This window comes from Mus musculus, chromosome 13, assembly GCF_000001635.26.
Source record: "Mus musculus strain C57BL/6J chromosome 13, GRCm38.p6 C57BL/6J".
In the NCBI taxonomy this organism is placed as follows: Eukaryota; Metazoa; Chordata; class Mammalia; order Rodentia; family Muridae; genus Mus; species Mus musculus.
This window is the reverse complement of record NC_000079.6, coordinates 49,271,264-49,292,811: the sequence shown is the minus strand read 5'-3', so window position 1 is coordinate 49,292,811 and position 21,548 is coordinate 49,271,264. Positions and strand designations below refer to the sequence as shown.

At 48.2% G+C, this 21,548-nt stretch overlaps 1 protein-coding gene across 4 annotated transcripts in view; it reads left to right on the top strand.

The window, feature by feature from the left end:
* The window catches only part of Fgd3 (FYVE, RhoGEF and PH domain containing 3), a 58,760-nt gene that overhangs the window by 27,502 nt on the left and 9,710 nt on the right, over nucleotides 1–21,548 (top strand). For all 4 annotated transcript variants that reach the window (XM_006516929.4, XM_006516930.4, XM_006516931.4 and 1 more), the window contains 11 exons: nucleotides 3,159–3,248; nucleotides 5,390–5,526; nucleotides 6,962–7,118; nucleotides 10,857–10,995; nucleotides 11,537–11,595; nucleotides 12,614–12,760; nucleotides 14,206–14,298; nucleotides 15,196–15,275; nucleotides 17,172–17,202; nucleotides 17,790–17,897; nucleotides 19,040–19,102. In XM_006516929.4, coding sequence (XP_006516992.1) covers nucleotides 3,159–3,248; nucleotides 5,390–5,526; nucleotides 6,962–7,118; nucleotides 10,857–10,995; nucleotides 11,537–11,595; nucleotides 12,614–12,760; nucleotides 14,206–14,298; nucleotides 15,196–15,275; nucleotides 17,172–17,202; nucleotides 17,790–17,897; nucleotides 19,040–19,102 — 1,104 coding nt within the window. The remainder of the gene's footprint in view (nucleotides 1–3,158; nucleotides 3,249–5,389; nucleotides 5,527–6,961; nucleotides 7,119–10,856; nucleotides 10,996–11,536; nucleotides 11,596–12,613; nucleotides 12,761–14,205; nucleotides 14,299–15,195; nucleotides 15,276–17,171; nucleotides 17,203–17,789; nucleotides 17,898–19,039; nucleotides 19,103–21,548) is intronic.

Sequence of the window (21,548 nt, the reverse complement as noted above, 5' to 3'; positions counted from 1 at the left end):
GGGTCTACTAATTATAAACTCCCTCAGCCTTTGCTTTTTTAAAAAGTTTTTTTAAAAGTCTTTAAAATTCTATTGTATTTTATGTGCATGGATGTTTTGCCCGCAATATTTGTATGGGCACCACATGAATGCCTGGTGCCCACAGAGGTGAGAAGACACTGTTACAAATGGTTATGAGCCACCATGTGGGGACTGGGAATCAAACTCTGTTCTTCTGCAAGAGGAGCAAAGGTTCTAACTGCTGAGCCATCTGCCCCATCTTTTCCTAGAAAAAGTCTTAATTTCTCTGTCTTTGAAGGACAGTTTCACCTGATACCATAGCATCACCTGACAATGTTTTCTCTTAGGCAGCCTTAACAGCAGTCCATTCTCTCTGAGCTTCAAACATCCCTTGTAGAAACATCTGGAAATTCCATGGAAGCCCGTGAAAGTGAGACCGGCTGCTTCTGTTATATTGCTCTCTTCCCTTTAATATTGCCTACGACTCTTAGATATTTATTTCTATCATAGGGTGCCTTGGTGTACCCTCCTTTGTGTTATTGTCATAGGGTCCCTCTGTGTAGCCCAGGCTGGCCTCTACCTCACCACTCTCCCACCTCAGCCTTGTGAACACCAGGCTTATAAGCATGAACTAGGTGGCCGGTTCCTTATTCTACGCCGAGTTTTGTGAACGTGTGTGGTCATTTCTTTCCTGAGATTGAGGAAGTCTTCAGTTATCATTTCTGCAAATGTTTTCTGTCTGTTACCCTTTGTGACTCCCATATGGAGATCTACCCAAAGGTGTCCTGAAAAGCCTTTAGAATCCCAACACGTTTCTTCATTCTTTCCTTTCTCCACTGGCTCTGATTTTAAGTGACTTCTTTGGGAGCTAGGGAGATGGCTTGTGGGTTAAGAGCACTGGTTGCTCTTGCAAAGGACCCGGAGTTCGGTTCCTATTATCCACAACCATCTGTAAGTCCAGTTCCAGGGGATATGACACCCTCTTTCTGGCTTCTTCAGGCATCAGGCACACACCTGGAATACATGTATGCATGCAGGCAAAACTTTTATATACATAAAATAAAAATGATTAAATCTTGAAAAAAGAGGCAGGATGTGGCACTGGAGAGATGGCTCAGCAGTTAAGAGCACTGGCTGCTCTTCCAGAGGACCTGGTTTGATTCCCAGCACCCACACAATAGCACCACAGATAACCTTCTGTAACTCCAGTCCTGGGAAATCTAATGCCCTCTGCTGGCCTCCATGGGTACTGCATGCACAGGTGCATAGACAACAAGCAGGCAAAACACCTATCCACAGAAAATAATAAAGAAGAGAAGAAAGATCACAGCACTTTACCTGTCTGAATGATTTCTCTTCAAGTTTGCTGATTCTTTCGACCCTCTCTATGAGTTCTGCAGGCTAGTCAACTCCAGAATGTCCGCTTCATTCTTTTTAAAGGTCTTGTTTTTATCCCTGTTGGTGGTATCCCTTGTTCCTACTCCAGTTCTTGATTTTTTTTGAGCTCCTCTATGACAAATATATATTTTTCCCATAAGGAAACTCATAGATCACTCTCTCTCTCTCTCTCTCTCTCTCTCTCTCTGTGTGTGTGTGTGTGTGTGTGTGTGTGTAGGTACACATGCATGCATGTGTTCTAATGTGTACAACCTGATGCCATCCATTGCATACCATCCCTTGGGTTTGTTTGTTGGTTTGTTTTGAGACAATGTTTCTCACTGGGATCTGAGTAGGCTGGCCAGAGAGCACCAAGGATCTATGTGTCTCTATCTCCCCAGTCCTTGAATTACAATAGCATGCCACCATGCCTAGCTGTTTATGTAAATGCTGAGGGATGAACTCAGGCTCTTGCGCTTATGTGACAAGGACTTTACTGACTGTAACAATCCCCTTGAGCCACAGATCTGGGTTTCTTTTCTTTCTTTCTTTTTTAATTTTTAAATTTATTTTTATGCACATACACCTGCAAGCCAGAAGAGGGCATCAATTCAGATTTGGGAGCTGGACAGATGGCTTAGCAGTTAAGGACACTGGCTGCTCTTCCAGAGGTCATGATTTCAATTCCCAGCAACCACATGGTGACTCTCCAGCTCCCACATCTATTTCTTTAGGATCAAGTTTGGGAGTTTGTTTTCTTTCTCTGATTGGCCCATATTCTTCTGCTTCTATGTACGGTTTATAGGTTTTGTTTCTTGCTTTTAGTTTTGGCATTTGAAGAGACCATCTCTCCAGATTATGTGCTAGCTTCAGGGAGAGGAAACCTTTACCCATCAGCACGGCTGTGGGGTGGGGGTGGGTCTCAGAGCATCTTGCCTGTGGAACCAGAACTCTAATGTGCTGCTGGATTTTGCTGTCAGTGGCTTTTACACTCCAGTTCTGGGTCTTTCTGCTCTCAACTCACAGAAGAGAGAGTCCACAGTCCCAAATGCCCTGGGTAGACCTCTGAGGAGCCAGACTTATCAGTGCCTGACTGAGATTTCTATTTCTGCCCTGCAAGCCTAGTAGTCCCAGTGTGGGAAGGCCCCTGGTGTGGGAGGAGTCCTGGTGTGGGAGGAGCCCTGGTGTGGGAGGAGCACAGGTATTTTGTTATCTGCCAAACAACTGGATTAAGACAGGCATCTCCCACCTTCCCCTGGGATTCCCTTCTTGGAATATATTTGTAGATACTGTACCTGCTCAGTTTGTGTCTACAGTCTTCATACATGATGTGGTCCGTATATTGTTCTGTGTCTCTATGGAGGACCCGCAACTTGTTGACCTAATGTCTTGTTGATGTCACTTTGCGTGTGTGTGTGCATGTGCAAGCATGCACCCGCACCCACATTACTGGTAATGGAACCCCAGGTTTGTGCATGTTAGGCAAATTTTCTTCTGTTGAGCTGGACCTCAGCTGTGCAGTGGTTACTATGGCCACTCATTAGTTAGAGGTCCAGAAATGTAAGAGTCACACCTAGACTGTAGTAACTTTCAGGAGACAGGCAGGAACAGTTGTGCTTTTTATTGATCTGTCCTTGAAAATAGCATTTAAGAGACCAAGTGCTACATCTGAAATCCAGGTGCCTCTGTCTGCTCTCTCTGCCCCCTGGGCATCCTGGTGTGCCCCGGGTAGCCTTGTTTGGTGCCCCTCCCCAATTAAGTGGCTTCCCCTCTCTCTGCAGTGCTCTGACCCACAGAAGCTGCTTCATATTGCCCAGGAGCTCCTGCACACGGAGGAAGCCTACGTGAAGCGGCTGCACCTGCTGGACCAGGTAATCAAGAGGGGCTGGGAATCCCCTTCTGTCCACACCGGAATTCAAACCACCTGTTCCTGTACCCTGTTTGGGTATTGTGATTGGAGCAGGACTGACAAATACCAAAGTTCTGAGGAAGTGACCTGTGGCCTGAAAGCACGTTGTCCACAGTGCTCACGGCTCTGGGGCAGAAGCTCCGTATGTTCACTTTGGGGGACATCTCTTCATGAAGGATGCACTGAACACATGAATGGATGCTGGGGTCTGGGGAGGATGTCTCAGTCCATCAGGTGGTTGCCTTAAGTGCACAAGAGCCTGAGTTCGATTCTTAGAACTCACCTAAACATCCTAATAATAGTGGCCAATGCTTGTATCTCAGCATTCGGGAGATGGAGACAGAGATACCTGAAGCTTGCTGTCCAGACATCCCTGTCTTATCTCCTGTTTTATCAACTCGGAAAGATTAAGGTTTGGTGGAAAGATCTTATCCAAATAAACAAACAACAAACAAACAAAAACCAAGGTGAATGATACCTGAGGAAGGCACCTGAAGTTGTTCTCCAGCCTCCACAGTCAGGTGCACATCCATGGCCGCGTGCACGTGCACACACACAAACCATCCGTAGCTGGGCCAGCGGGTGCTCTGCATCCCTGCTCATGAGGAAGTGGGAAGATCCCTACCACAGGAAATACAGCCCCAGGAGAACAAGGCCTGCTCCGGTGTTGGGGGTGGGGTGTGGGGGTGGAGGTGGCTTCCGCCTGCACCTCACAAGCCTGAGAAGGTGAGGCAGACAGATGTCCCAACCCATCCTCAGGAGCTGCTCCTACCTCAGCCCTGATCCTCACCTGCAAGCGAGCTTTCAGTAGGACTTAAAGCTGGAGGATGTTCTGATGTTCAGTAAGAAAACCTAAGTGGGGCTAGAGAGAGGACTCGGTAGGTAAGAGGGTGTCCTAGGGTTACTGTTGCTGTGGTGGAACACCATGACCAAAAGCAAGTTGCAAAAGAAAGAGTTCATTTGGTGTACACATAGTCCATCAGTGGAGGGAGTCAGGACAGGAACTCATAGGGCAGGAACCTGGAGGCAGGAGCTGATGCAGAGGCCATGGAGGGTGCTGCTTACTGGCTTGCTCTCCATGGTTTACTTAACCTGCTTTCTTAGAGCACCCTGACCATCAACCCACGGATGGCAACCCATCAGTGGGCTGGGCCCTCCCCCTTCAATCACTAATTAAGAAAAATGCCCTATGGTAGGATCTTATGGAGACAATTTCTCAGCTGAGGTTCCCTATTTTCAGATGACACTGAAACTAGTCATTACAAACATTGAAGAGTATTTTCTGTATAAGTCTGTGTTTGAATCTCAGGACCCATGTAAAAAAGTGCACACTTGGGGGCTGGAGCAATGGCTCAGCTGTTGGAGGCACTGGTGGATCTTCAGAAGATCTGTCTGAGTTTGGTCTCTAGTGCCAACACAGGGCTTCACAACCATCTGTAACTCCAGTTCCAGAGGCTCTGATGCACAAGGCACACACGTGGGACACAGACATAACTCACACAAAGCACATAAGCATAAAGTAAACAGATCCTTTTAAGTGCACACCTGTAGCCCCAGCACCACAGAGGTGCAAAGGCAGAAGGGTTTGCTGGGATTTGATGGTTGCTGACCTAGCTCTAAACCCTGCCTCAAGAGAATGTGGTGAGGAGTGACAGCTTCTACACACACATACACAGGTGTGTGCACTACACACACACACACTACACACACACACACACACACACATCACATACACACTGTCCTATACACATAGAAAACTACACACACATGTACACACACACAGGTGTATGCACTACACACACATGCACCACATCCACTCACACACACCACACACACTCAACACACATACAAACACATACACTACACAGACACACGCACATACCACACACACACACACACACATACTACATACTCTCCTACATAAAACTATACACACACATGTGTATGCATTACACACACATACACCACATTCATTCACACACACACACACACACACACACACACACACACTACACAGACACACATCACATACAAGAAGCCCAAGAACCCACTTATGTGGCAGGCGTATGAGTCACTCACACTCAGTGGCCTCTCTCTGCTCAGGTTTTCTGTACTAAGCTGACAGAAGCAGGGATCCCTCTGGAAGTCACCACCGGCATCTTCTCGAACATCTCTTCCATCTACCGTTTCCATGGGCAGTTCCTCCTGCCCGAGCTGCAGAAGAGGATCACAGAGGAGTGGTAAGCCTGGTCCATGCCCACCCACAGGGACCCTAAACTCCAGTTCGCCTGCCTGGAACCCTGGCAGGTTCTTGGGGGTGGGGTCCTTGTCATGGAGGACTGGGTGTCTCCCTTCCCTTCCAGGCAACCCCAGCTCCATCTCTTCCTGGGTCGTGACCATAACTGATGTCTCTTGAGTTTATGGATCTAGATGAGATTTGACATCTGGAGGGGGAGCAATGCATGATGCTGATGGCTTCGTTTCCCCTCTCTGTCTCTCTGTATCTACCTTTGCTCAGTGTGTGGCTGGGTCACTTTGTCAATCTTCAGAAGCTGCAGAACAGGTTGCACTAGAGCTGGGTGACAAAGTCCATGGCTGGCAGCACAGGCCTTCTCCTTCCATACCCTGGAGGCCCTACCATAAGCTCACAGAGGATTGCCTCAGTCCTGTAATGATGACACACGGCCTCTTGCCTTGCATCTCCAATTGTTCAAGTTATAAAATCAAACCCTGTGCACAGTTTCATAGGAGTACCAAGTGGTGGCTTTGTGTCTGTGCCTTTTTTTCCCCTTTGTTTTTTGTAATTACAAAGGATAAATCTCCAAAAGAGAGTTCTAAGATCGGAAATTATGACGATGGTTTTTCCTGTGGAGGTGTGAACAACATCTATTCACCCAAGACAGGGCACCAGTTATAGACCAATAAATAAATAAATAAATATCCAATCCCAGCTTAGTTGAAACAGTGAGTTTTCTGAGGTTACTTAAGCACTGGGCTTCCTGGAGTGACTTAAAGGTGGCCACAGCAGGGAAGGACTCACAAAAGCGGCATTCCAGGAGTTCCCTCACAGCTTGAGGGCAGCCTGGTGGAGTGGAAAAATGTCTCCTATGCAATTGTGAGTGCTTATATGGCCTTGGGAAGAGGTCCTGTGAATCTTGTAAGTTTCAGGAACTTCCTGAAGTTTCGATCACTTCCTGAGCCTGGTAGGTTTTACTTCCTGAGTTTTATGGAGCCTCCCTTCTGGAGGGGATGTTTTAACATAGAGGAAATAACTGTACAATCATGATTATGATGTTTGCTTCCTAGAGTTTATTTCTTCACTCAGTTTACTCAGAAGTTTTCATCACTGGTCCTGCCAAGTCCTCTTCTCTCCCTGGCTTTGGTGGTAGTGTGTAGACCCACCATTTCTACTCTGTCACTTAGAATGACACTTCACTGACCATCTTTGATAACTGTGGCCTGCCGCTCAAGGACAGCACTATTGCTAAGTCCTTCTCTATGGGCACTGGTCCCCAGCCTGTGCTGTCAATGTGTTTAGAGACAGTGTATGTGGGGGTGGGGTGGGGGATGGGGGAACATTCAGAGAGAGTGACCAATGTGCTTAGCACCATAGGACAAGGCATCAGCACCATGCCACCTAGATTCCTCATCCAGTGACCGTGCTTCTCCACACAGGGATACAAACCCTCGCCTCGGAGACATCCTGCAGAAACTGGCTCCATTCCTGAAGATGTATGGCGAGTACGTCAAGAACTTTGACAGAGCGATGGGGCTGGTGAGCACTTGGACCCAGCGTTCTCCGCAGTTTAAGGATGTCATCCACACCATCCAGGTAGTATGGCATACACACTATTTTTTTTTTAACTTCAAAAAGTTTTTTTTTTTTTTTAAGCATAGTGTCTTAGTTTGGGTTTTATTGCTATGAAGAGACACCATGACCAAGACATCTCTTATAAAAGAAAACATTGAATTGGGGCTGGCTTACAGTTTCAGAGGTTTAGTCCATTATCATCAAGGCAGGAAGCATGGCAGCATACAGGCAGACATGGTGCTAGAGAAGAAGCATAGAGGTCTATATCTTGATCTGAAGGCAGCCAGAAGAGGACTGTCTCTCCCATACTGGGCAGATCTTGAGCATAGGAGGAGACCGCCAAACTCCACCCCCCACAGTGACATACTTCCTCTAACAAGGCTGTATACATCCTCCAATAAGGCCACACCTCTTAATAGTAGTATTTCCCAAAGACCAAGCATATTCAAACCACCACAGACAAAGTCTCAGGCAAGGCACATGCCTTTAATCTCTACACTCAGAAGACAGAGGCAATCAAATCTTTGTGAGTTTGAGGCCAGACCAGTCTATATAGCAAGTTCCAGACCGGACAGCACTACATAGTAAGACCATGTCCAAACAAAACAAAGAACAAAATCAAAAATCCCACCACCACTACAATAACAATAATACAAAGTCTCTAGATCTGGCTGGCTTTGGACTTCCTATGTAGCCAAGGATGACCTTGAACTCTCCAGTCTCCACCTCCTGTGAGCTAGGATTACAAAAGTGTGTACCTCCACACCCAGTTTACAGAGCGTTGGGCATTGCAAGCCTGCGTCAGCATACCTGGGGTTTTCTACATGGGCTCTGGGGTTGCGTTCAGTTCCTCATGCTTGAGCAGCTACACTGTCCCCCAGGCCAGCCCTCTGGAGACACTATGACACTGAACTCTCACATAAGCATGAGCCTCATCTGTGCTGTGGAGATCCATGGACAGCTCTCCCTCCAGAGAGCAGGGCAGTGTTCAGCCTGAGCACAGGCCACTGTTCCTGTCCACATAGAGCAGACCAGGTTCTTGGGTCCAGCAGGTCCTAGGGTGACAAGACACCTCTGGGGTTGGGATGACAGTTTCGTGCATTGGCTACCTCAGTACTACGCAGTCCCTGAACAGTGGGTGCCACCTGGGGATGGTTTCTACTAAACACACCTAAGGTTCTGCCCCTTGGCCTCAGCACAATTCAGACGTTCTCTGCCAAGACCTGATCAGTGTCTACTGACACTGCTATTGCTTCGGTACCTGGAGGGTCGAATCTGGGGCAGGTCTACGGTGCACAGGCTGACCCACAATAGAAAATTCTCCTCCATAAATGTCCACAGCTGAGAAGCCTAGACCTGGACAAAATGGGATCAAATGACCATCTCGTTTCCCTTGGTCTCTGGAGGGAAATGCCTTTGCTTAATCCAAAGCCTATTTTAAATTATAAGCCTTAAAGAAATTCAGACATTTACCAAGGATTTGTAAGGTGATCAACTTAAGGCTAGAGAAAGGAGCTGAGAGCCTGAGTTTGGATGTCTAACACAAGGTAACACAGGTATGGTGGCATGTGTCTGAACCCTAGTACGTGGGGCTGAGGGTAATCATGGAGACAGGTAGTTCTGGGCTGATGAGCAAGCCTAGATGAGATCTAGTTTCAGCCAGAGATACTCATGCACACAGCATACCCAGGAGTAACCACACAAAGAAAGCCTACAGACATCACATTCTGCCCCACTTACCTTTATCTCTAAGCACATACGATGGCCGTTGTCTTTGGAAACTCATCTGCAGACACTGCCGCCCTCATCACCAAGTGTGATGGAGAGTGTCTCCCACACGCCCACGTGGTGACTGAAATCAGGAACCCCACACGACTGTCACAGCACTGTCTCCTCACAGCCCCCACACTCACCAGCTATCCCGGTTGATGCACTTGAAATATTTCTTTGCCTTTTTTCTCTTTGTGGTTCATAAGCCAAACTAGGACACACACTGTTCTCATTATCAGGTCGAGTCCTTCCCTCGAGGACAGGCTCTGCCCTTGTCCTCTTGAGGGAATTGGCTACTGCCTCTTGGTTTTGGGATTATCTGTGGTTTATCCATGATTCAATTTAGGCTGTGCCTCCGTGTGAACTTCGCTGGAGCAAAATCTCCCCTCCTTGCCCCCCCCCCCTGCCTTTATTCTTAAGTTTCTAGCAGGGAGATGCTTTGAAGCCCTGGGAATAGCCAGGAAATAGCTTGCTTGAAATAATTTGTCTGTGTGATGTATGCCTGTGTACATAGGTGTGTGTATGCTCATATTTGCATATGTGCATATCGAGGTCAGATGTCAGTGTTGAGTGTCTTCTATCTCTTCCCATCTGATTTTTGAGGCAGAGTCTTTTGTTGTGACTCTGCTAGGCTAACTGGCCAATGATGTGTGATTATCTCTGCCTCCCCAGCACTGGAGTCTCAAATGAGCACATTACACTCAGACTTCTTTTAAATTTTATTTTATGTGTATGAGTGTTTTGTCTGCATGTATGTTTATGAACTGTGTGCATGTCTGGAGCTCCAGGGTGGTTAGAAGAGGATGTCAGAAACTCTGAAACTAGAGTTTCCTATGGTTGCTAGTCATGTAGTTGTTAGAATTAAGCTTTAAATGTTCTTAACCTTTGAGCCATCTTTCCAGCACCAATACTCAGATTTTTTTTTAACTTAAGTACAAACTTCATTAAAAAAAAAAAAGCCAGGGGTGGTAGTGCATGCCTTTAATCCAAGTACTTGGAAGGCAGAGGCAGGCTGATCTCTGTGAGTTCAAGGCCAGCTTGGTCTATGAATAGAGTCCAGGTTAGCCAGGGATCTGTTAAACAGAGAGACTCTGTCTCCAAAAACAAACAAACCAAAAAAACCAAAACAAAATGAAAACTCATTGTTTAGGGACTGAGAAGATTGCTGGTGGCTAGTGTTTCAGTGTAAGTACAAGGACTGGAGTCCAAATCCCTAGACCCTGTTGGACCCTAGACTGTTCTGGGTCTATCTCCAACAGAAGTTTTGTTCTGGGGCCTGAGGAAGGTGTGGGTGTCTGGGATCCTGAAGTTGCTAGGGGGCAGGGCAGTGGAGAGCAGGAGAAACAGTGGGCTCTCTCAGCTGTCAGCAGGCAGAAGAACCAGGCAGCATGGCAGAAAGACCAAGGTGAGCATAGAGGTAACATATTGCTAGCATTGTCTCAGATAGACTTGTGTGCAGGATGAAGGATGTGAACTGCTGCTGTCTGCAGCAAGAAGGTGCTGAAGTGTGGCAAGGGCCGGGGGAGCTGGAATCTGGAGGGAGGAGGGGTGGTGTAGAGAGCCAGGGACAGTGCAGGGGTAGGGTTGCAGCAGTCACCTGTTCTCTCTGTCATTCATCATGCAGGGACTCTGCAGAAGGACAGCCAGCAGCTTCTAGGCATGAGGACTGATACTGGGGAAGTTAGGCACAGTTAGCCTCCACCTGACAGAGAGGAGATAGGACCTGAAGGGACGAGATAGAATATGAGTCTTAATGACTCCCATGGGAGGAGGCAGTATCTTGACCTTGTTTTCTTCAACCCAAGCCTGCCCACCCAGAGATTTCCAGTTCCTCTATCATTAGGCACCTTTGAGCCTCCATTTCCCCAGCTGTAAGATGTGGTCTATGTCAATCATGTCTTGAAAACCAGGCAGCCTCCAGGGACTGTGGTGGCCAGTAGCAGGGGCAAGATCCTATGGTGACCCTATGTGTGCTCTCTGTCCACCCAGAAGCAGGAGGTGTGTGGGAACTTGACACTGCAGCATCACATGCTGGAGCCTGTGCAGAGGGTCCCCCGCTATGAGCTGCTGCTCAAGGACTACCTAAAGAGGCTCCCCAGGGATGCCCCAGACCGGAAGGATGCAGAGAGTAAGTAGAGGTAGCTGAAGGGCTGGGGAGAGGGGGTCTCTGGAGAAGACTGAGAACCCTGGGCTGAGACACACATGGGAAGGCAGAGGAGAGAGAGATAGAGACAGACAGAAACAGACAGAGATAGAGACAGAGACAGAGCGACTAATAACTAAGAAAGTGATTTAGTCTTTTCCTCTCACCTGGGAGAACCCTATCTGGGGAAGGCACTGCCAAACACTGGCTCCATCCAGACCTGAGGCCCAGCAATGGGCCTATTTTAGGAGTCATGACCAATGTAACTGGCCAGCAGCACAGGGCTGGGTACTGTGTAAGAGAGTTGGGGGTCTCACTTGGTGTTATCCCCAGCAGGCTCAGCAATGGTTCTGGGCCTTGTCCCTTCTTTGTGCCAGATCTCTGGAGCAGTCTGGGCACCCTGAGAAAGGCCAAGTGTAGGAGCAAGGTCTCCCACTGGAAGATGGCATCATCAATGTCAGCCTCTCCAGTGAGAACTTGCTACATTACCACGTTGCCCAGGGCTCACTCAGTTCTCCTCACGCAGGGTCCCTGGAGCTCATCTCCACAGCTGCTGACCACTCCAATGCTGCCATTAGGAAGATGGTGAGTTCAGATTGCTGCAGGGAAGCAAAGACTATGCAGGGAGAGGGAGGAGGTGGACCATATAAGCAAGTGCCTTCACCCCTGGTTCCAGGTGGGCCCCGTCAGTGAGCACATGTATACCAAGACATGCCAAGTGCATATCCCAGTACCCTCTAATAATAAGTACATGCTCAGCCTCTCTCTGTACAAACCAGGTAGGTTTATGCCCACATTCCCAATGCAAGCCAGATGCATGCTCCACCTCCCTGGGACATGCCATAATGACACCTGATTCCTCTATATACCTGCCAGTTCCTGCAAGGTCATAGGTTCTTCCCCACCCTCCAGGGTCCCATGCATCCTGTGCTGTTTGGTCCACTAGCATCTATGCATCCATACAAAGAAGGGCCAGCCTGACCTACCTACTTTTAGGTACACAAGTAGAAATCACAACTCAAAGAACTGGACACCTGAGGGCTAGCAGATTCAGCCCCAGCCAATGTTGCTATTGTCAAAGTCCCTACAGGCTCGGTTCTACGTTGATTAGTGTTGAATTCTAACCAAGAGTTAGAGCCACAAGCTGTTAACTTTATCCCCATTGTACCTTTGGCCATTAGGATTCCCCAACCAGGCTTGAGGAAAGTAACATGTAGATTAGCCCAGTCTGGGTCATAGGGACTCAACTGATTCCTGCATGCTTCAGTTTCCTTGTCTATAAATTGGGGATAGCCATGACATTTATTTCGCAGAGTATGTGTCAGAATTAAATAATTAAAATATGAATGGCGTAGAACAGCCTCTGGCACATAGCAGCAGAGGTTTGTGACTTATTAGTTTCTGAGTAATGAGCTTCTAGTTACCCTTTCATACCCAGCTCAAATGTCTCCCTGTGTTTTCCTCCCTTTTCACTGGAAGTTATTTCATTGTTACAGTGGACTCTGGGTGATGGTTGCAGAGCATGTCTTTGCTCACCTCTGGGTCCATGGCAGTTCCCTAGGTTTTGTGATCTTGCAGGTGCCTGATCTTGTGTCTCTTGCAGGAGAAAATGCACAAGCTCTTAGAGGTGTATGAGCAGCTGGGTGGGGAAGAGGACATCGTTAACCCAGCCAATGAGCTGATCAAGGAGGGCAGCATCCAGAAGTTATCAGCCAAGAATGGCACCACTCAGGACCGACACCTCTTCCTGGTGAGCCAGCCAGCCATGGCACAGAACTTCCTCATCTGCCTTCTCAGACCCTGGATAGAACTGGAAAGATTCAGAAGCACAAGGAGGAGGTTCTTCTGTAGCCTTCCAGATAGGTTTTTTGGGCTATCTCTTGCTAATGACACTGCACTGGTTTCTGCAAGCATCTAATATTTATGTTCCATATATCCAGCATTTCTATTCTTTTTTATCTACCTCGGTTGCAACTAGGGAGTATCCAGCAACCAAAATATAGAGAATTGTAGCCAAACATCAAGATCTCAACTGTCCCCAGAACCATGCTCTGGTTTAGAGGGAGAGAAAAGAAAGGAAGGAGTTATAGTGGGAGATCCATTCAAGTACCTTACATACAGGAAGAGACACAGTTTCTCTTTCTATAGCTACTTTTCCCCCTACCTCCTCCTTTTCTTCTCCTTCCTCCTCTTCTTCCTCTTCTTGGTTCTTCCCAAGGCCTTACATTTGCTAGGCAAATACCTGATCACTGAATTACACTCATAGGCCAGCCTCTATTCTTGAATAAGTAGCTATATCTTTGCAAGTTTCCTTTTTTTTTCACATTCACACACTCAGGATATGTTTATTATTTTTTATTTTTTATGTATATAAGTACAATGTAGCTGTCTTCAGACACATCATAAGGGGGCATCAGATCCCATTTCAGATAGTTGTGAGATGCCATGTGGTTGCTGGGAATTGAACTCAGGACCTGTGGAAGAGCAGTCAGAGTTCTAAACCACTGAGCCATCTCTCCAGCTCTGCAAGTTTCTATGACATACCTAGCCACAGTTTCTTGTCTGAATAATAGCACTACATATGGGGTTCATCTTGTGGAATGGAGCTTAAATCCAATCAGAAAGTGATTGGTCACTCCCATGACATTCATGCCTCTATTGTATAATCGGGTGTGTCTTGCTGGGCCAGTTGTTATTGTAACTTACAGGGTTCACATCTGGGTATGATGTATGCTTATGTCTCTCCTCTGGTTAAATGTATAGCATCTTTCAACACTATAGAAGCTATCCAGTGGGGTTGAAGCTTTTGGGTCAGTTCTGACTTGAATTCTCCATGTTCTATGACTAAATATGTGGTATTTGCAGCAGTAGCATCTTATCACCAAGCTCTGGAGGGTAACCAAGAACATTAGCAGTAGCCTGTACTATTTGGTGTTTATGGGATCTCAATGGCCAACAACTCCAAAAGACATAACCCTTTCCTGGAACTGGGATTTTGTTTGTTAGTCTCTGGTATCTAGTGGGACCATTGCTGTCCATGATAGGCTGGGAATATGCTTCTTGAGCATTGTGCTTAAAGGCGTGTGTGCATCTTTTAAAATTATATGTTTTACTTTATGACATTAAATAAAGTTTATATGGGTCCCTTGTGAGGGGCTCCCTGTGACACCACTCCCCATGACATCTTTCTTACAGTTCAACAATGTGATGCTCTACTGTGTACCCAAACTGAGGCTCATGGGCCAGAAGCTAAGTGTACGGGAAAAAATGGACATCTCTGATCTCCAGGTGAGTGGGTCCCTCTCTCCTCTTACGCCTTGGAAGGGGTACAATAAGGGATAACTTTGAAGGCCACCTCTGAGGCTCAGAGAATTCTGAGACAACATCTTGGTCCTGGTATACTAGCCTTGAGTGGGCAGTGTTCCCCATGGTCTTAGAGTATACTTTCTGCCAAGTCCCTGATGACCTCAGGTTGAAGAGAATAGGAGGCTAAGACTAAAGTTTACAGCCATGGGGGTCACATAGACACAAGGTAGGCTGTCACTTCGTGAGGACAGGACTTAAGACCCAGTTAAAGATCTAGAAGTGAAACTCGGGTGATAAATTCAGAATGGAGTGTGAGCCTATTCTTCTGGCCTGTGGTTTTGTGCTCATGGAAGAGTGTTAAATCTGAGAGCCTACAAGGACATGACACTACTCCATCAATTCTGTCTGGGTGCACACCTTTAAACTCACCACGCACCTGCCCATGTGGGCTCAAGCACCTGCTGAGGGACAGAGTCAAACATCTTATATGATCTTCATCCCTCCCAAGGGGTGTGTGGCTGTGCTAGGAGGCAAAGCCCTGCATGCTGGAAGGGAAAGGCTGGGTCAGGGCTGCCTGGGGACAACTACTAAAGGAGGCCTGATGGGCAGGTACATTTGCCAAGCAGCAGTCTAAACACAGAGCCTGAGGCCCAACTCTGTATGGGCAAGACCAGTGGTCTGCTCTTCTCCTGAGCCTCAGAATCCCCACGTTATAGATCTGGGAGCCTGTAGAGTCACTCTGATACTTCCATGGGATAAATAAATAAATAAATAAATAAATAAAAAACCACTGATTCACAGAGCTTGGATGTGTGTTAAAGACCAGCTAACATGGTGACCTGTACTCATTTGCTCTGTTCTGTGTTCTGTGTTCTACAGGTACAAGATATTGTGAAACCAAACGCAGCCTGCACGTTCATCATAACAGGAAGAAAAAGGTCCCTGGAGCTTCAGACTCGGTATGGCACAGCAGCTGCAGCTGCAGGAACATCTTTAACCAGAGACTATAGCGGATCGTTTCTTTTACTGAATGCAATAACCTTTCAATATATTCAGTGTGTGTATGTGTGTGTGTGTGTGTGTGTGTGTGTGTCTGTGTCTGTGTCTGTGTCTGTGTCTGTGCGCGTGCACATGTGTGCGCACAAATGTTTAAATCAAAGATGGGAAGATGTCTCAGTAGGTAAAGAGCTTGGCACATGGCACGAGGACCTGAGTTCAGATTCCTAGCACTCACATAAAAAGCCAGACACAGCAGTGTGTGTTTGTAATCCCAGGGCTGTGGAGGCGGGGAGCCAGGCAGGTTCCGGAGGCTGGCTCTCTAGCCACCCTAGTAGAATTAATGAGCCCAAAGTTCAGTAAGAAGTTCTGTATCAAAAAGTGAGATGAACAGTGATTGAGGAAGATGCACAATATCGGCCTCTGTCCTCTACACACATGCACACACATGAACATGTATATACACATGCTCAAACGTGGCTATTACAAACAGCACGTATCTTGGTTATGGTTTCTACTGCTATGACTGAAATCAACTTATGGAGAAAGGGTTCATGTCGCTTACACTTCCAGGTCACATCCACCACTGAAGGAAGTCAGGGCAGGAACCTGGAAGCAGGAACTGAAATCGTGGAACCTGACTACTTACTGCCTTGCTCCCCATGGCTTGCTCAGCCTGCTTTCTTATAGGACCCAGGACTGCCTGCCAATGGGTGGCACCACCCATAGTATACTGGCTGTTCTCACATCAGTCATTAAGCAAGAGAATGCCCCATAGACTTGCCTACAGGCCAATCTGATGGAGGCGCACCCTCAAATAATCTGATGGAGATGCTCCCTCAACTAATGTTCCTCTTCCTAGATAATTCCCCTCGTCTCAGTGCAACAAAAAAAAAAAAAAAAAAAAATGTCCAGGACAGCAGTCCTTCACCTTGCTGTTTTCAGTCAGTGTGTCAGGATTCATCCTATTTCCCATAACATTTTTCCTGCTTTCCTTCACATATTTCCCAGAACTGCACGATCCCCACCAATATTATTAACTGGAACCAATGAGACAGCTTAGTGGGCAGAAGCACCCGCTGCCAAGCCTGGTATTGTGAGTGCCATCCTTTGGTGGCACCAGCTGGTAGAAATAAAAAGTCAACTCCTGGGAGTTGCCCACTGACCTCTGTAGGTATCACTCACACCCCTACATATACACAAAAATAAATGAAATAAACTAATGTTTTTTTTTTAAATCAATAATCAGGGATCAGGTGTGGTGGCACACTCCTTTAATCCTAGCACTTAGAAGGCAGAGGTAGGTAGTTCTCTGAGTTCAAGGCCAGCCTGGTCTGCAAAGTGAGTTCCAGGACAACCAGGGCTACATAGGGAAACCCTGTCTGGAAAAACCAAAGTGGGGAAAATCATCACAGGGTCCCATGCTGACAGCTTGAGTCTCATTTCTGCAAACTGTGCAGACTGTGAACGGTCCCCATGCTTAGCCTTTTGTGCACATATGCACAGAGGCTTTTTCTGCCCCTGAGAGATGTACTTCTGAGAGGAGCTCCTGATCAGCCTGTGGTATGTCTGCTCTATCAGGTCACATTATCCTCTGAGCTTGAGCTCTCATTGGCTGTGTGTAGGAAATCCAATTGGTTACGTTCCACCTATGGAGTGAGAGCTTTGTAATCACCTGCCAGGGTCCAGGGTGATGTTCATCTGCAAGATGAACCTGGCCCTAATCAGGCCACACATGTTCTGAACACTGAAACTACCTTTCCAGCCCGGAGTTGCAGTTACAAGGCAGTGAGTGGCTAGGGAGCCACTCAGGGCGTATCCAAGGATGGATTTCTGAGATACTGATTTTGTCTTTGTAGGACAGAAGAAGAGAAGAAAGAATGGATTCAGGTGAAGCTTCACAATTTGTCCTCTCTCTCTCCCTCCCATGGATCAAAGCGTCTGGGGGCCTGTCCAGCAAGTCCTCTGCTGCTGAGCTACAGCCTCAGCTCTTGTGTTTTTGAGATAGGGTTTTGCTAGTAACCGACACTGGCCTCAAACCCTCAACCCTCCTGCCTTGGTATCCTGAAGGCTGGGATTCAGATTTGCATCACTGAGTATGGCTTACATCCTGATATTATTTTAGTATGACTGCTTCACGTTGGGCCACATGGCCCAGGAACTCTTCCCTAACTGCCTGTCTTCATGTCTCAAGGGAGGCAGTGACCATGGGTGCCTTCATACATGCTTTCGGGTTCCACAAGCCTTTCAATGCATTTAATTGTTTGAGTCCCTTTTCCACAAGTAAGGGACAGGACAGGGCCATGAGGGGCCTCCGACTAGGTGTTGTCGTTCTGGAATCAGTCTCTTTGGTCTTGTTGGATCCAAAGCAGAGAGTCAGGATAAAACGGCCAGGGGTGTTCTATGGATACTTGGACTCAGCTCTCAGCATCCTTTCCTGGCTCTCTGACAGTGCTGTGGCTTTGCTGTGTGTCCAGGTCATTCAGGCCACTGTGGAGAAGCACAAACAGAAGAGTGAGACCTTCAGGGCCTTTGGCGGTGCCTGTAGCCAGGATGAGGAGCCCACCCTGTCTCCAGACCAGCCCGTGAGTCAGAAGGGGGAAGTGGGATTCAGCTGTTGGCCAGGGAGAGAGGCCTAGGGAGATGATTCAAACACCTCAAACGAACGCACAGTCCCCTGCTGGCCTGGTACTGATCTCTACAGGCACCCGACGAGCCTGCTGCCTTGCAGGTTAGCGTTCGTGTAGAGGAAGCGTTCCTTTAGTGCTGTTTGTCATCTCTGTACCTTCAGCAAGGCAGACATGAGCATTGAGGGACCTTATCTTCTTCAGAACCGGAGGCTCAGGGGCTCGGTGACACTCCCCGGCCACCGCGCCACAGAGGTGACATCCTCAGGTCATGGTGCCCTTCTTACCCTCCACTTTGAACAGCAAGTGGATGTCTTTTTGTGGTTATATTTTTCTCTCCAAATGCCCCTGCACCCCTGAGGAGTCAGCTCAAAGCCCTCTGCCGGTAGTACCAGGGGTAGGGCTATTTTATTCTGCATCCCTTATGAAGTCACCCCAGAGCTACAAGAAGACATAACTGACAGGAACTAGGGGTGCGCCCTACCTCCCAGCTACCCACTCCTTCCACCTTCACTGGCTGCTTTGCTTGCCCTCACCAGGTGCATCTGGAGGGAACAGCTGGCACACCTTACCTCCTCAGTCTGTCCCCACCTCCAGCTGGTGGTCCTCCTGTCCTCAGAGGGTCTGCTTATTTCTTATGTTTTGCCCCCAATTTTCTGCTTCCTGGATGTATTTTTGATGAAAAGTTAGCACTCTTTGAAGGAAGGATCCTGCAAGCTCCCCAAGGTCAAATGACTTAGAGGCCAAGGGTACAGAGCAGGCAGTTGTTAGTCAGCCGGGCATGAGGCATTAGGAAGCCTGCAGACTCTCTTCACAGACCACAAGGGTGAATAGAGCATCCTTAGGGACCACCACCTCATGCTTCCAGTATGTGTGATTTTCAGTATCTGGATTAGGGTGATCCAAGTCAGCCTCACCTCATGACACCCAGGTGTCTTCAGTTTAGGCGTGGCTCCGGGAGTCCCAGCATTTATTAGACCAGTCGTCTCATGGGCACTATCCCTCAATGCACAGGGTGATAGCTGGAGAAAATGTCTTCTACACAGGGTGTGCCATGTGAGGAGGAAACCACTTCACACTCCATCTCTATTCTCTTCCAGGTCATGAGTACCAGCTCTGTGGAACCTGCAGGGGTAGCTGACAGCAATGGGGGTACTCCCGGGGTGAGTGACCCACATCCAGGGATTAGCAGGAGTGAGAGGTGCTTGGGGAGATGAGAGCAAGGCAGGCTGGAGAGTGAGGATCCAGGAGTCGGCTTGCCCTCTCCTGTGTTCTTGGGGCCCAGGAATGCAGATGTGAGGCTATACTGAGGCCAGGTACTGGTGACTTGAGTACCAGGGGATGGAGGCCACCAGGGAGCCTGTTAGTGGGCATTGTACAACCATGTGTATCATCTGATCTTTGTGTGAATACTTATGAGCTCACTGTGTGTAAATTTCACCTTGATAACATGTGCAGTAAAGAGATGCCAGCTCTGTGTGGCAGCAGTGTAAAGACAGGTTCATCCATCACACTGAGCAGGTTTTCAGGAAACTGGGGCTCCCCTCACCCTGTGCGTGTGCATGTGCGTGTGTGTGTGTGCGTGTGTGTGTGTGTGTGTGTGTGTGTGCGTGTGCGTGCGTGCGTGTGTGTGTGTGTGTGCGTGTGCGTGTGTGCGTGTGCGTGTGTGTTCTCAGGGCCAGGCAGCTGGGTTCATGTGCCTGTCTGCTAGAGACTGATCATGGCAACTTGGGAGGATGTCTTTATTTAAATTTGGGGAGGTCTAATAGTCTGAGGCACATACCCGTGCTTGCTCTGGATCGAGTACCCGCAACTGAGCTACATCATCACTTTGGGGCTTGACATCTACAAGCACCCGTGGCAACAGTAGTTGGGACAACTCTGACTCATAGCTTCACTTATAGCCCAGAATGACAATACTGCCTGGCATCTTGCTGGGTCCTGGATGAACTAATGAATTAGGGAGAGTGACAGGTGCCACCCAGGGAAGGTGTCTCTAACCCATCCCGGACATGGGCTCTTCTCCCCAGGTCCATTGACACTAACCTGGGACACAGTGCTGTGTTCTCTCCTGCCCACCTGCCCCACCTCCAGTGTGCCTCATCTTTCCTGCCCCTCTTTTTCTCTTTGTCTCCCATCCTGTCTCTATGTCTCTTTTCCACACTGTCTCTGTCTCCCATGACCCTTCTCTGCTTCTGTCTCTTTCCTCTGTCTCTGTCTTTCAGTTGTTCATGCAGAGCCCAGATCTCCTTGCATTGGAGACAGGAAAGAGTGGGACTCAGAACAGCTGGTGACTCAGCCCTGCAGCTCTGAGAATATGGCTTTGTTAGGGTATGACTGTTGGATTTTCGTTCCCATAAAGAGGAACCCAGATCCACTGATGAGGTGCCTTGAAGCAAGCGAGGGACAGGCTGTGGGTGGGGCCACCTGAGATAGAGAACAGAGGAGGGCTGGTGTGACATTGGTCCCAGTGCACAGGCATTATGGGGCCAAGGCCTGTTAGGGTGGACCTGAATATATTGCTGTTCCCCTTCCTTGTGACCACAGCTTCCCCAAGTCCCTCAATAGTGTGAGTTCAGGCTGGCCACGTGTTAGCCAACCTTGAGAATGCTTGTGAGGCTTGAGGGAGGGCCAAAACATTTCAGGGGTATGATGGCAAAAGAAGAAGGGGACCCTCGAAGTAAAAGGGGACTGGACAAGAGGAGACAGACCCTAATTGGAATGTTGCTGCTGTCTGGCCCCTGCAGAGCAGACAGGCACCCTAAGGATGAACTCTGTTGAAACTGGAAGGCAGGAAGTCTGAGCGTGGTGCAGGCAGCCAAGAGGGAAATAAACATCTTGCCACCCCAGTGGCTTCCTGCACTAGTCTGCTTGTGCCTGCTTCCTGCCACCTACTGGCCTCCCCTGGCTCCACCAGACCTGGACCTCTGGACCCACTGTCAGCTCTGCCTACAGAAGTCCAGGAAGTCCCATGGCTTGACCCAGGGTCCCTCAGAAATACCTCCCAATCACACACCACATAACCTAGTGTCAACCTTCTGAGTTGCCTATGTAGATGTATGCAGTCGGCCTTAGCCAGACCCAGGCAATCCTGATTGTCTCTTTCCTGATGCATATGGGTTGTGGCTGCCCCACAGTTGAGCTTCCCGAGGAATGAATGTCACCTGGTCAAGTCAGACTGAATACACATTCTGAAACACTCCCAAGCCAGCCCCACATCTTTCAGCCAGGGAGGGTATCCATGACCATTTATTTCACTCATAATGCCTTGGACTCTGTTCCTGAACTGTCCAGGCCCTGGGATGGACCTATGGAGGCATTGCTTGTAACCAGTTGATGGCTAGGGCATCCAGGCCCAGGAAAGATAGTTCTTTGTTCATGGAATCCCTGAAACTGAACCCACAGGTCCTGGTGAGGGAAGCCACATGCTCCTGGAGTTGCAAGCAGTCAGGGATTCGGGGTAGAGATAGGGACTGTTTAAAGCATCAGTGGTACCCAGAACTACCCCCAAGAGCATTAGCGATGGTGCCTATGAGTGAGATGTCTCACAGCTGGGGATGAGCGTCAGCACCAAGATTAGGAGGATGAAACTGGAGGGAAGTGGAGTTT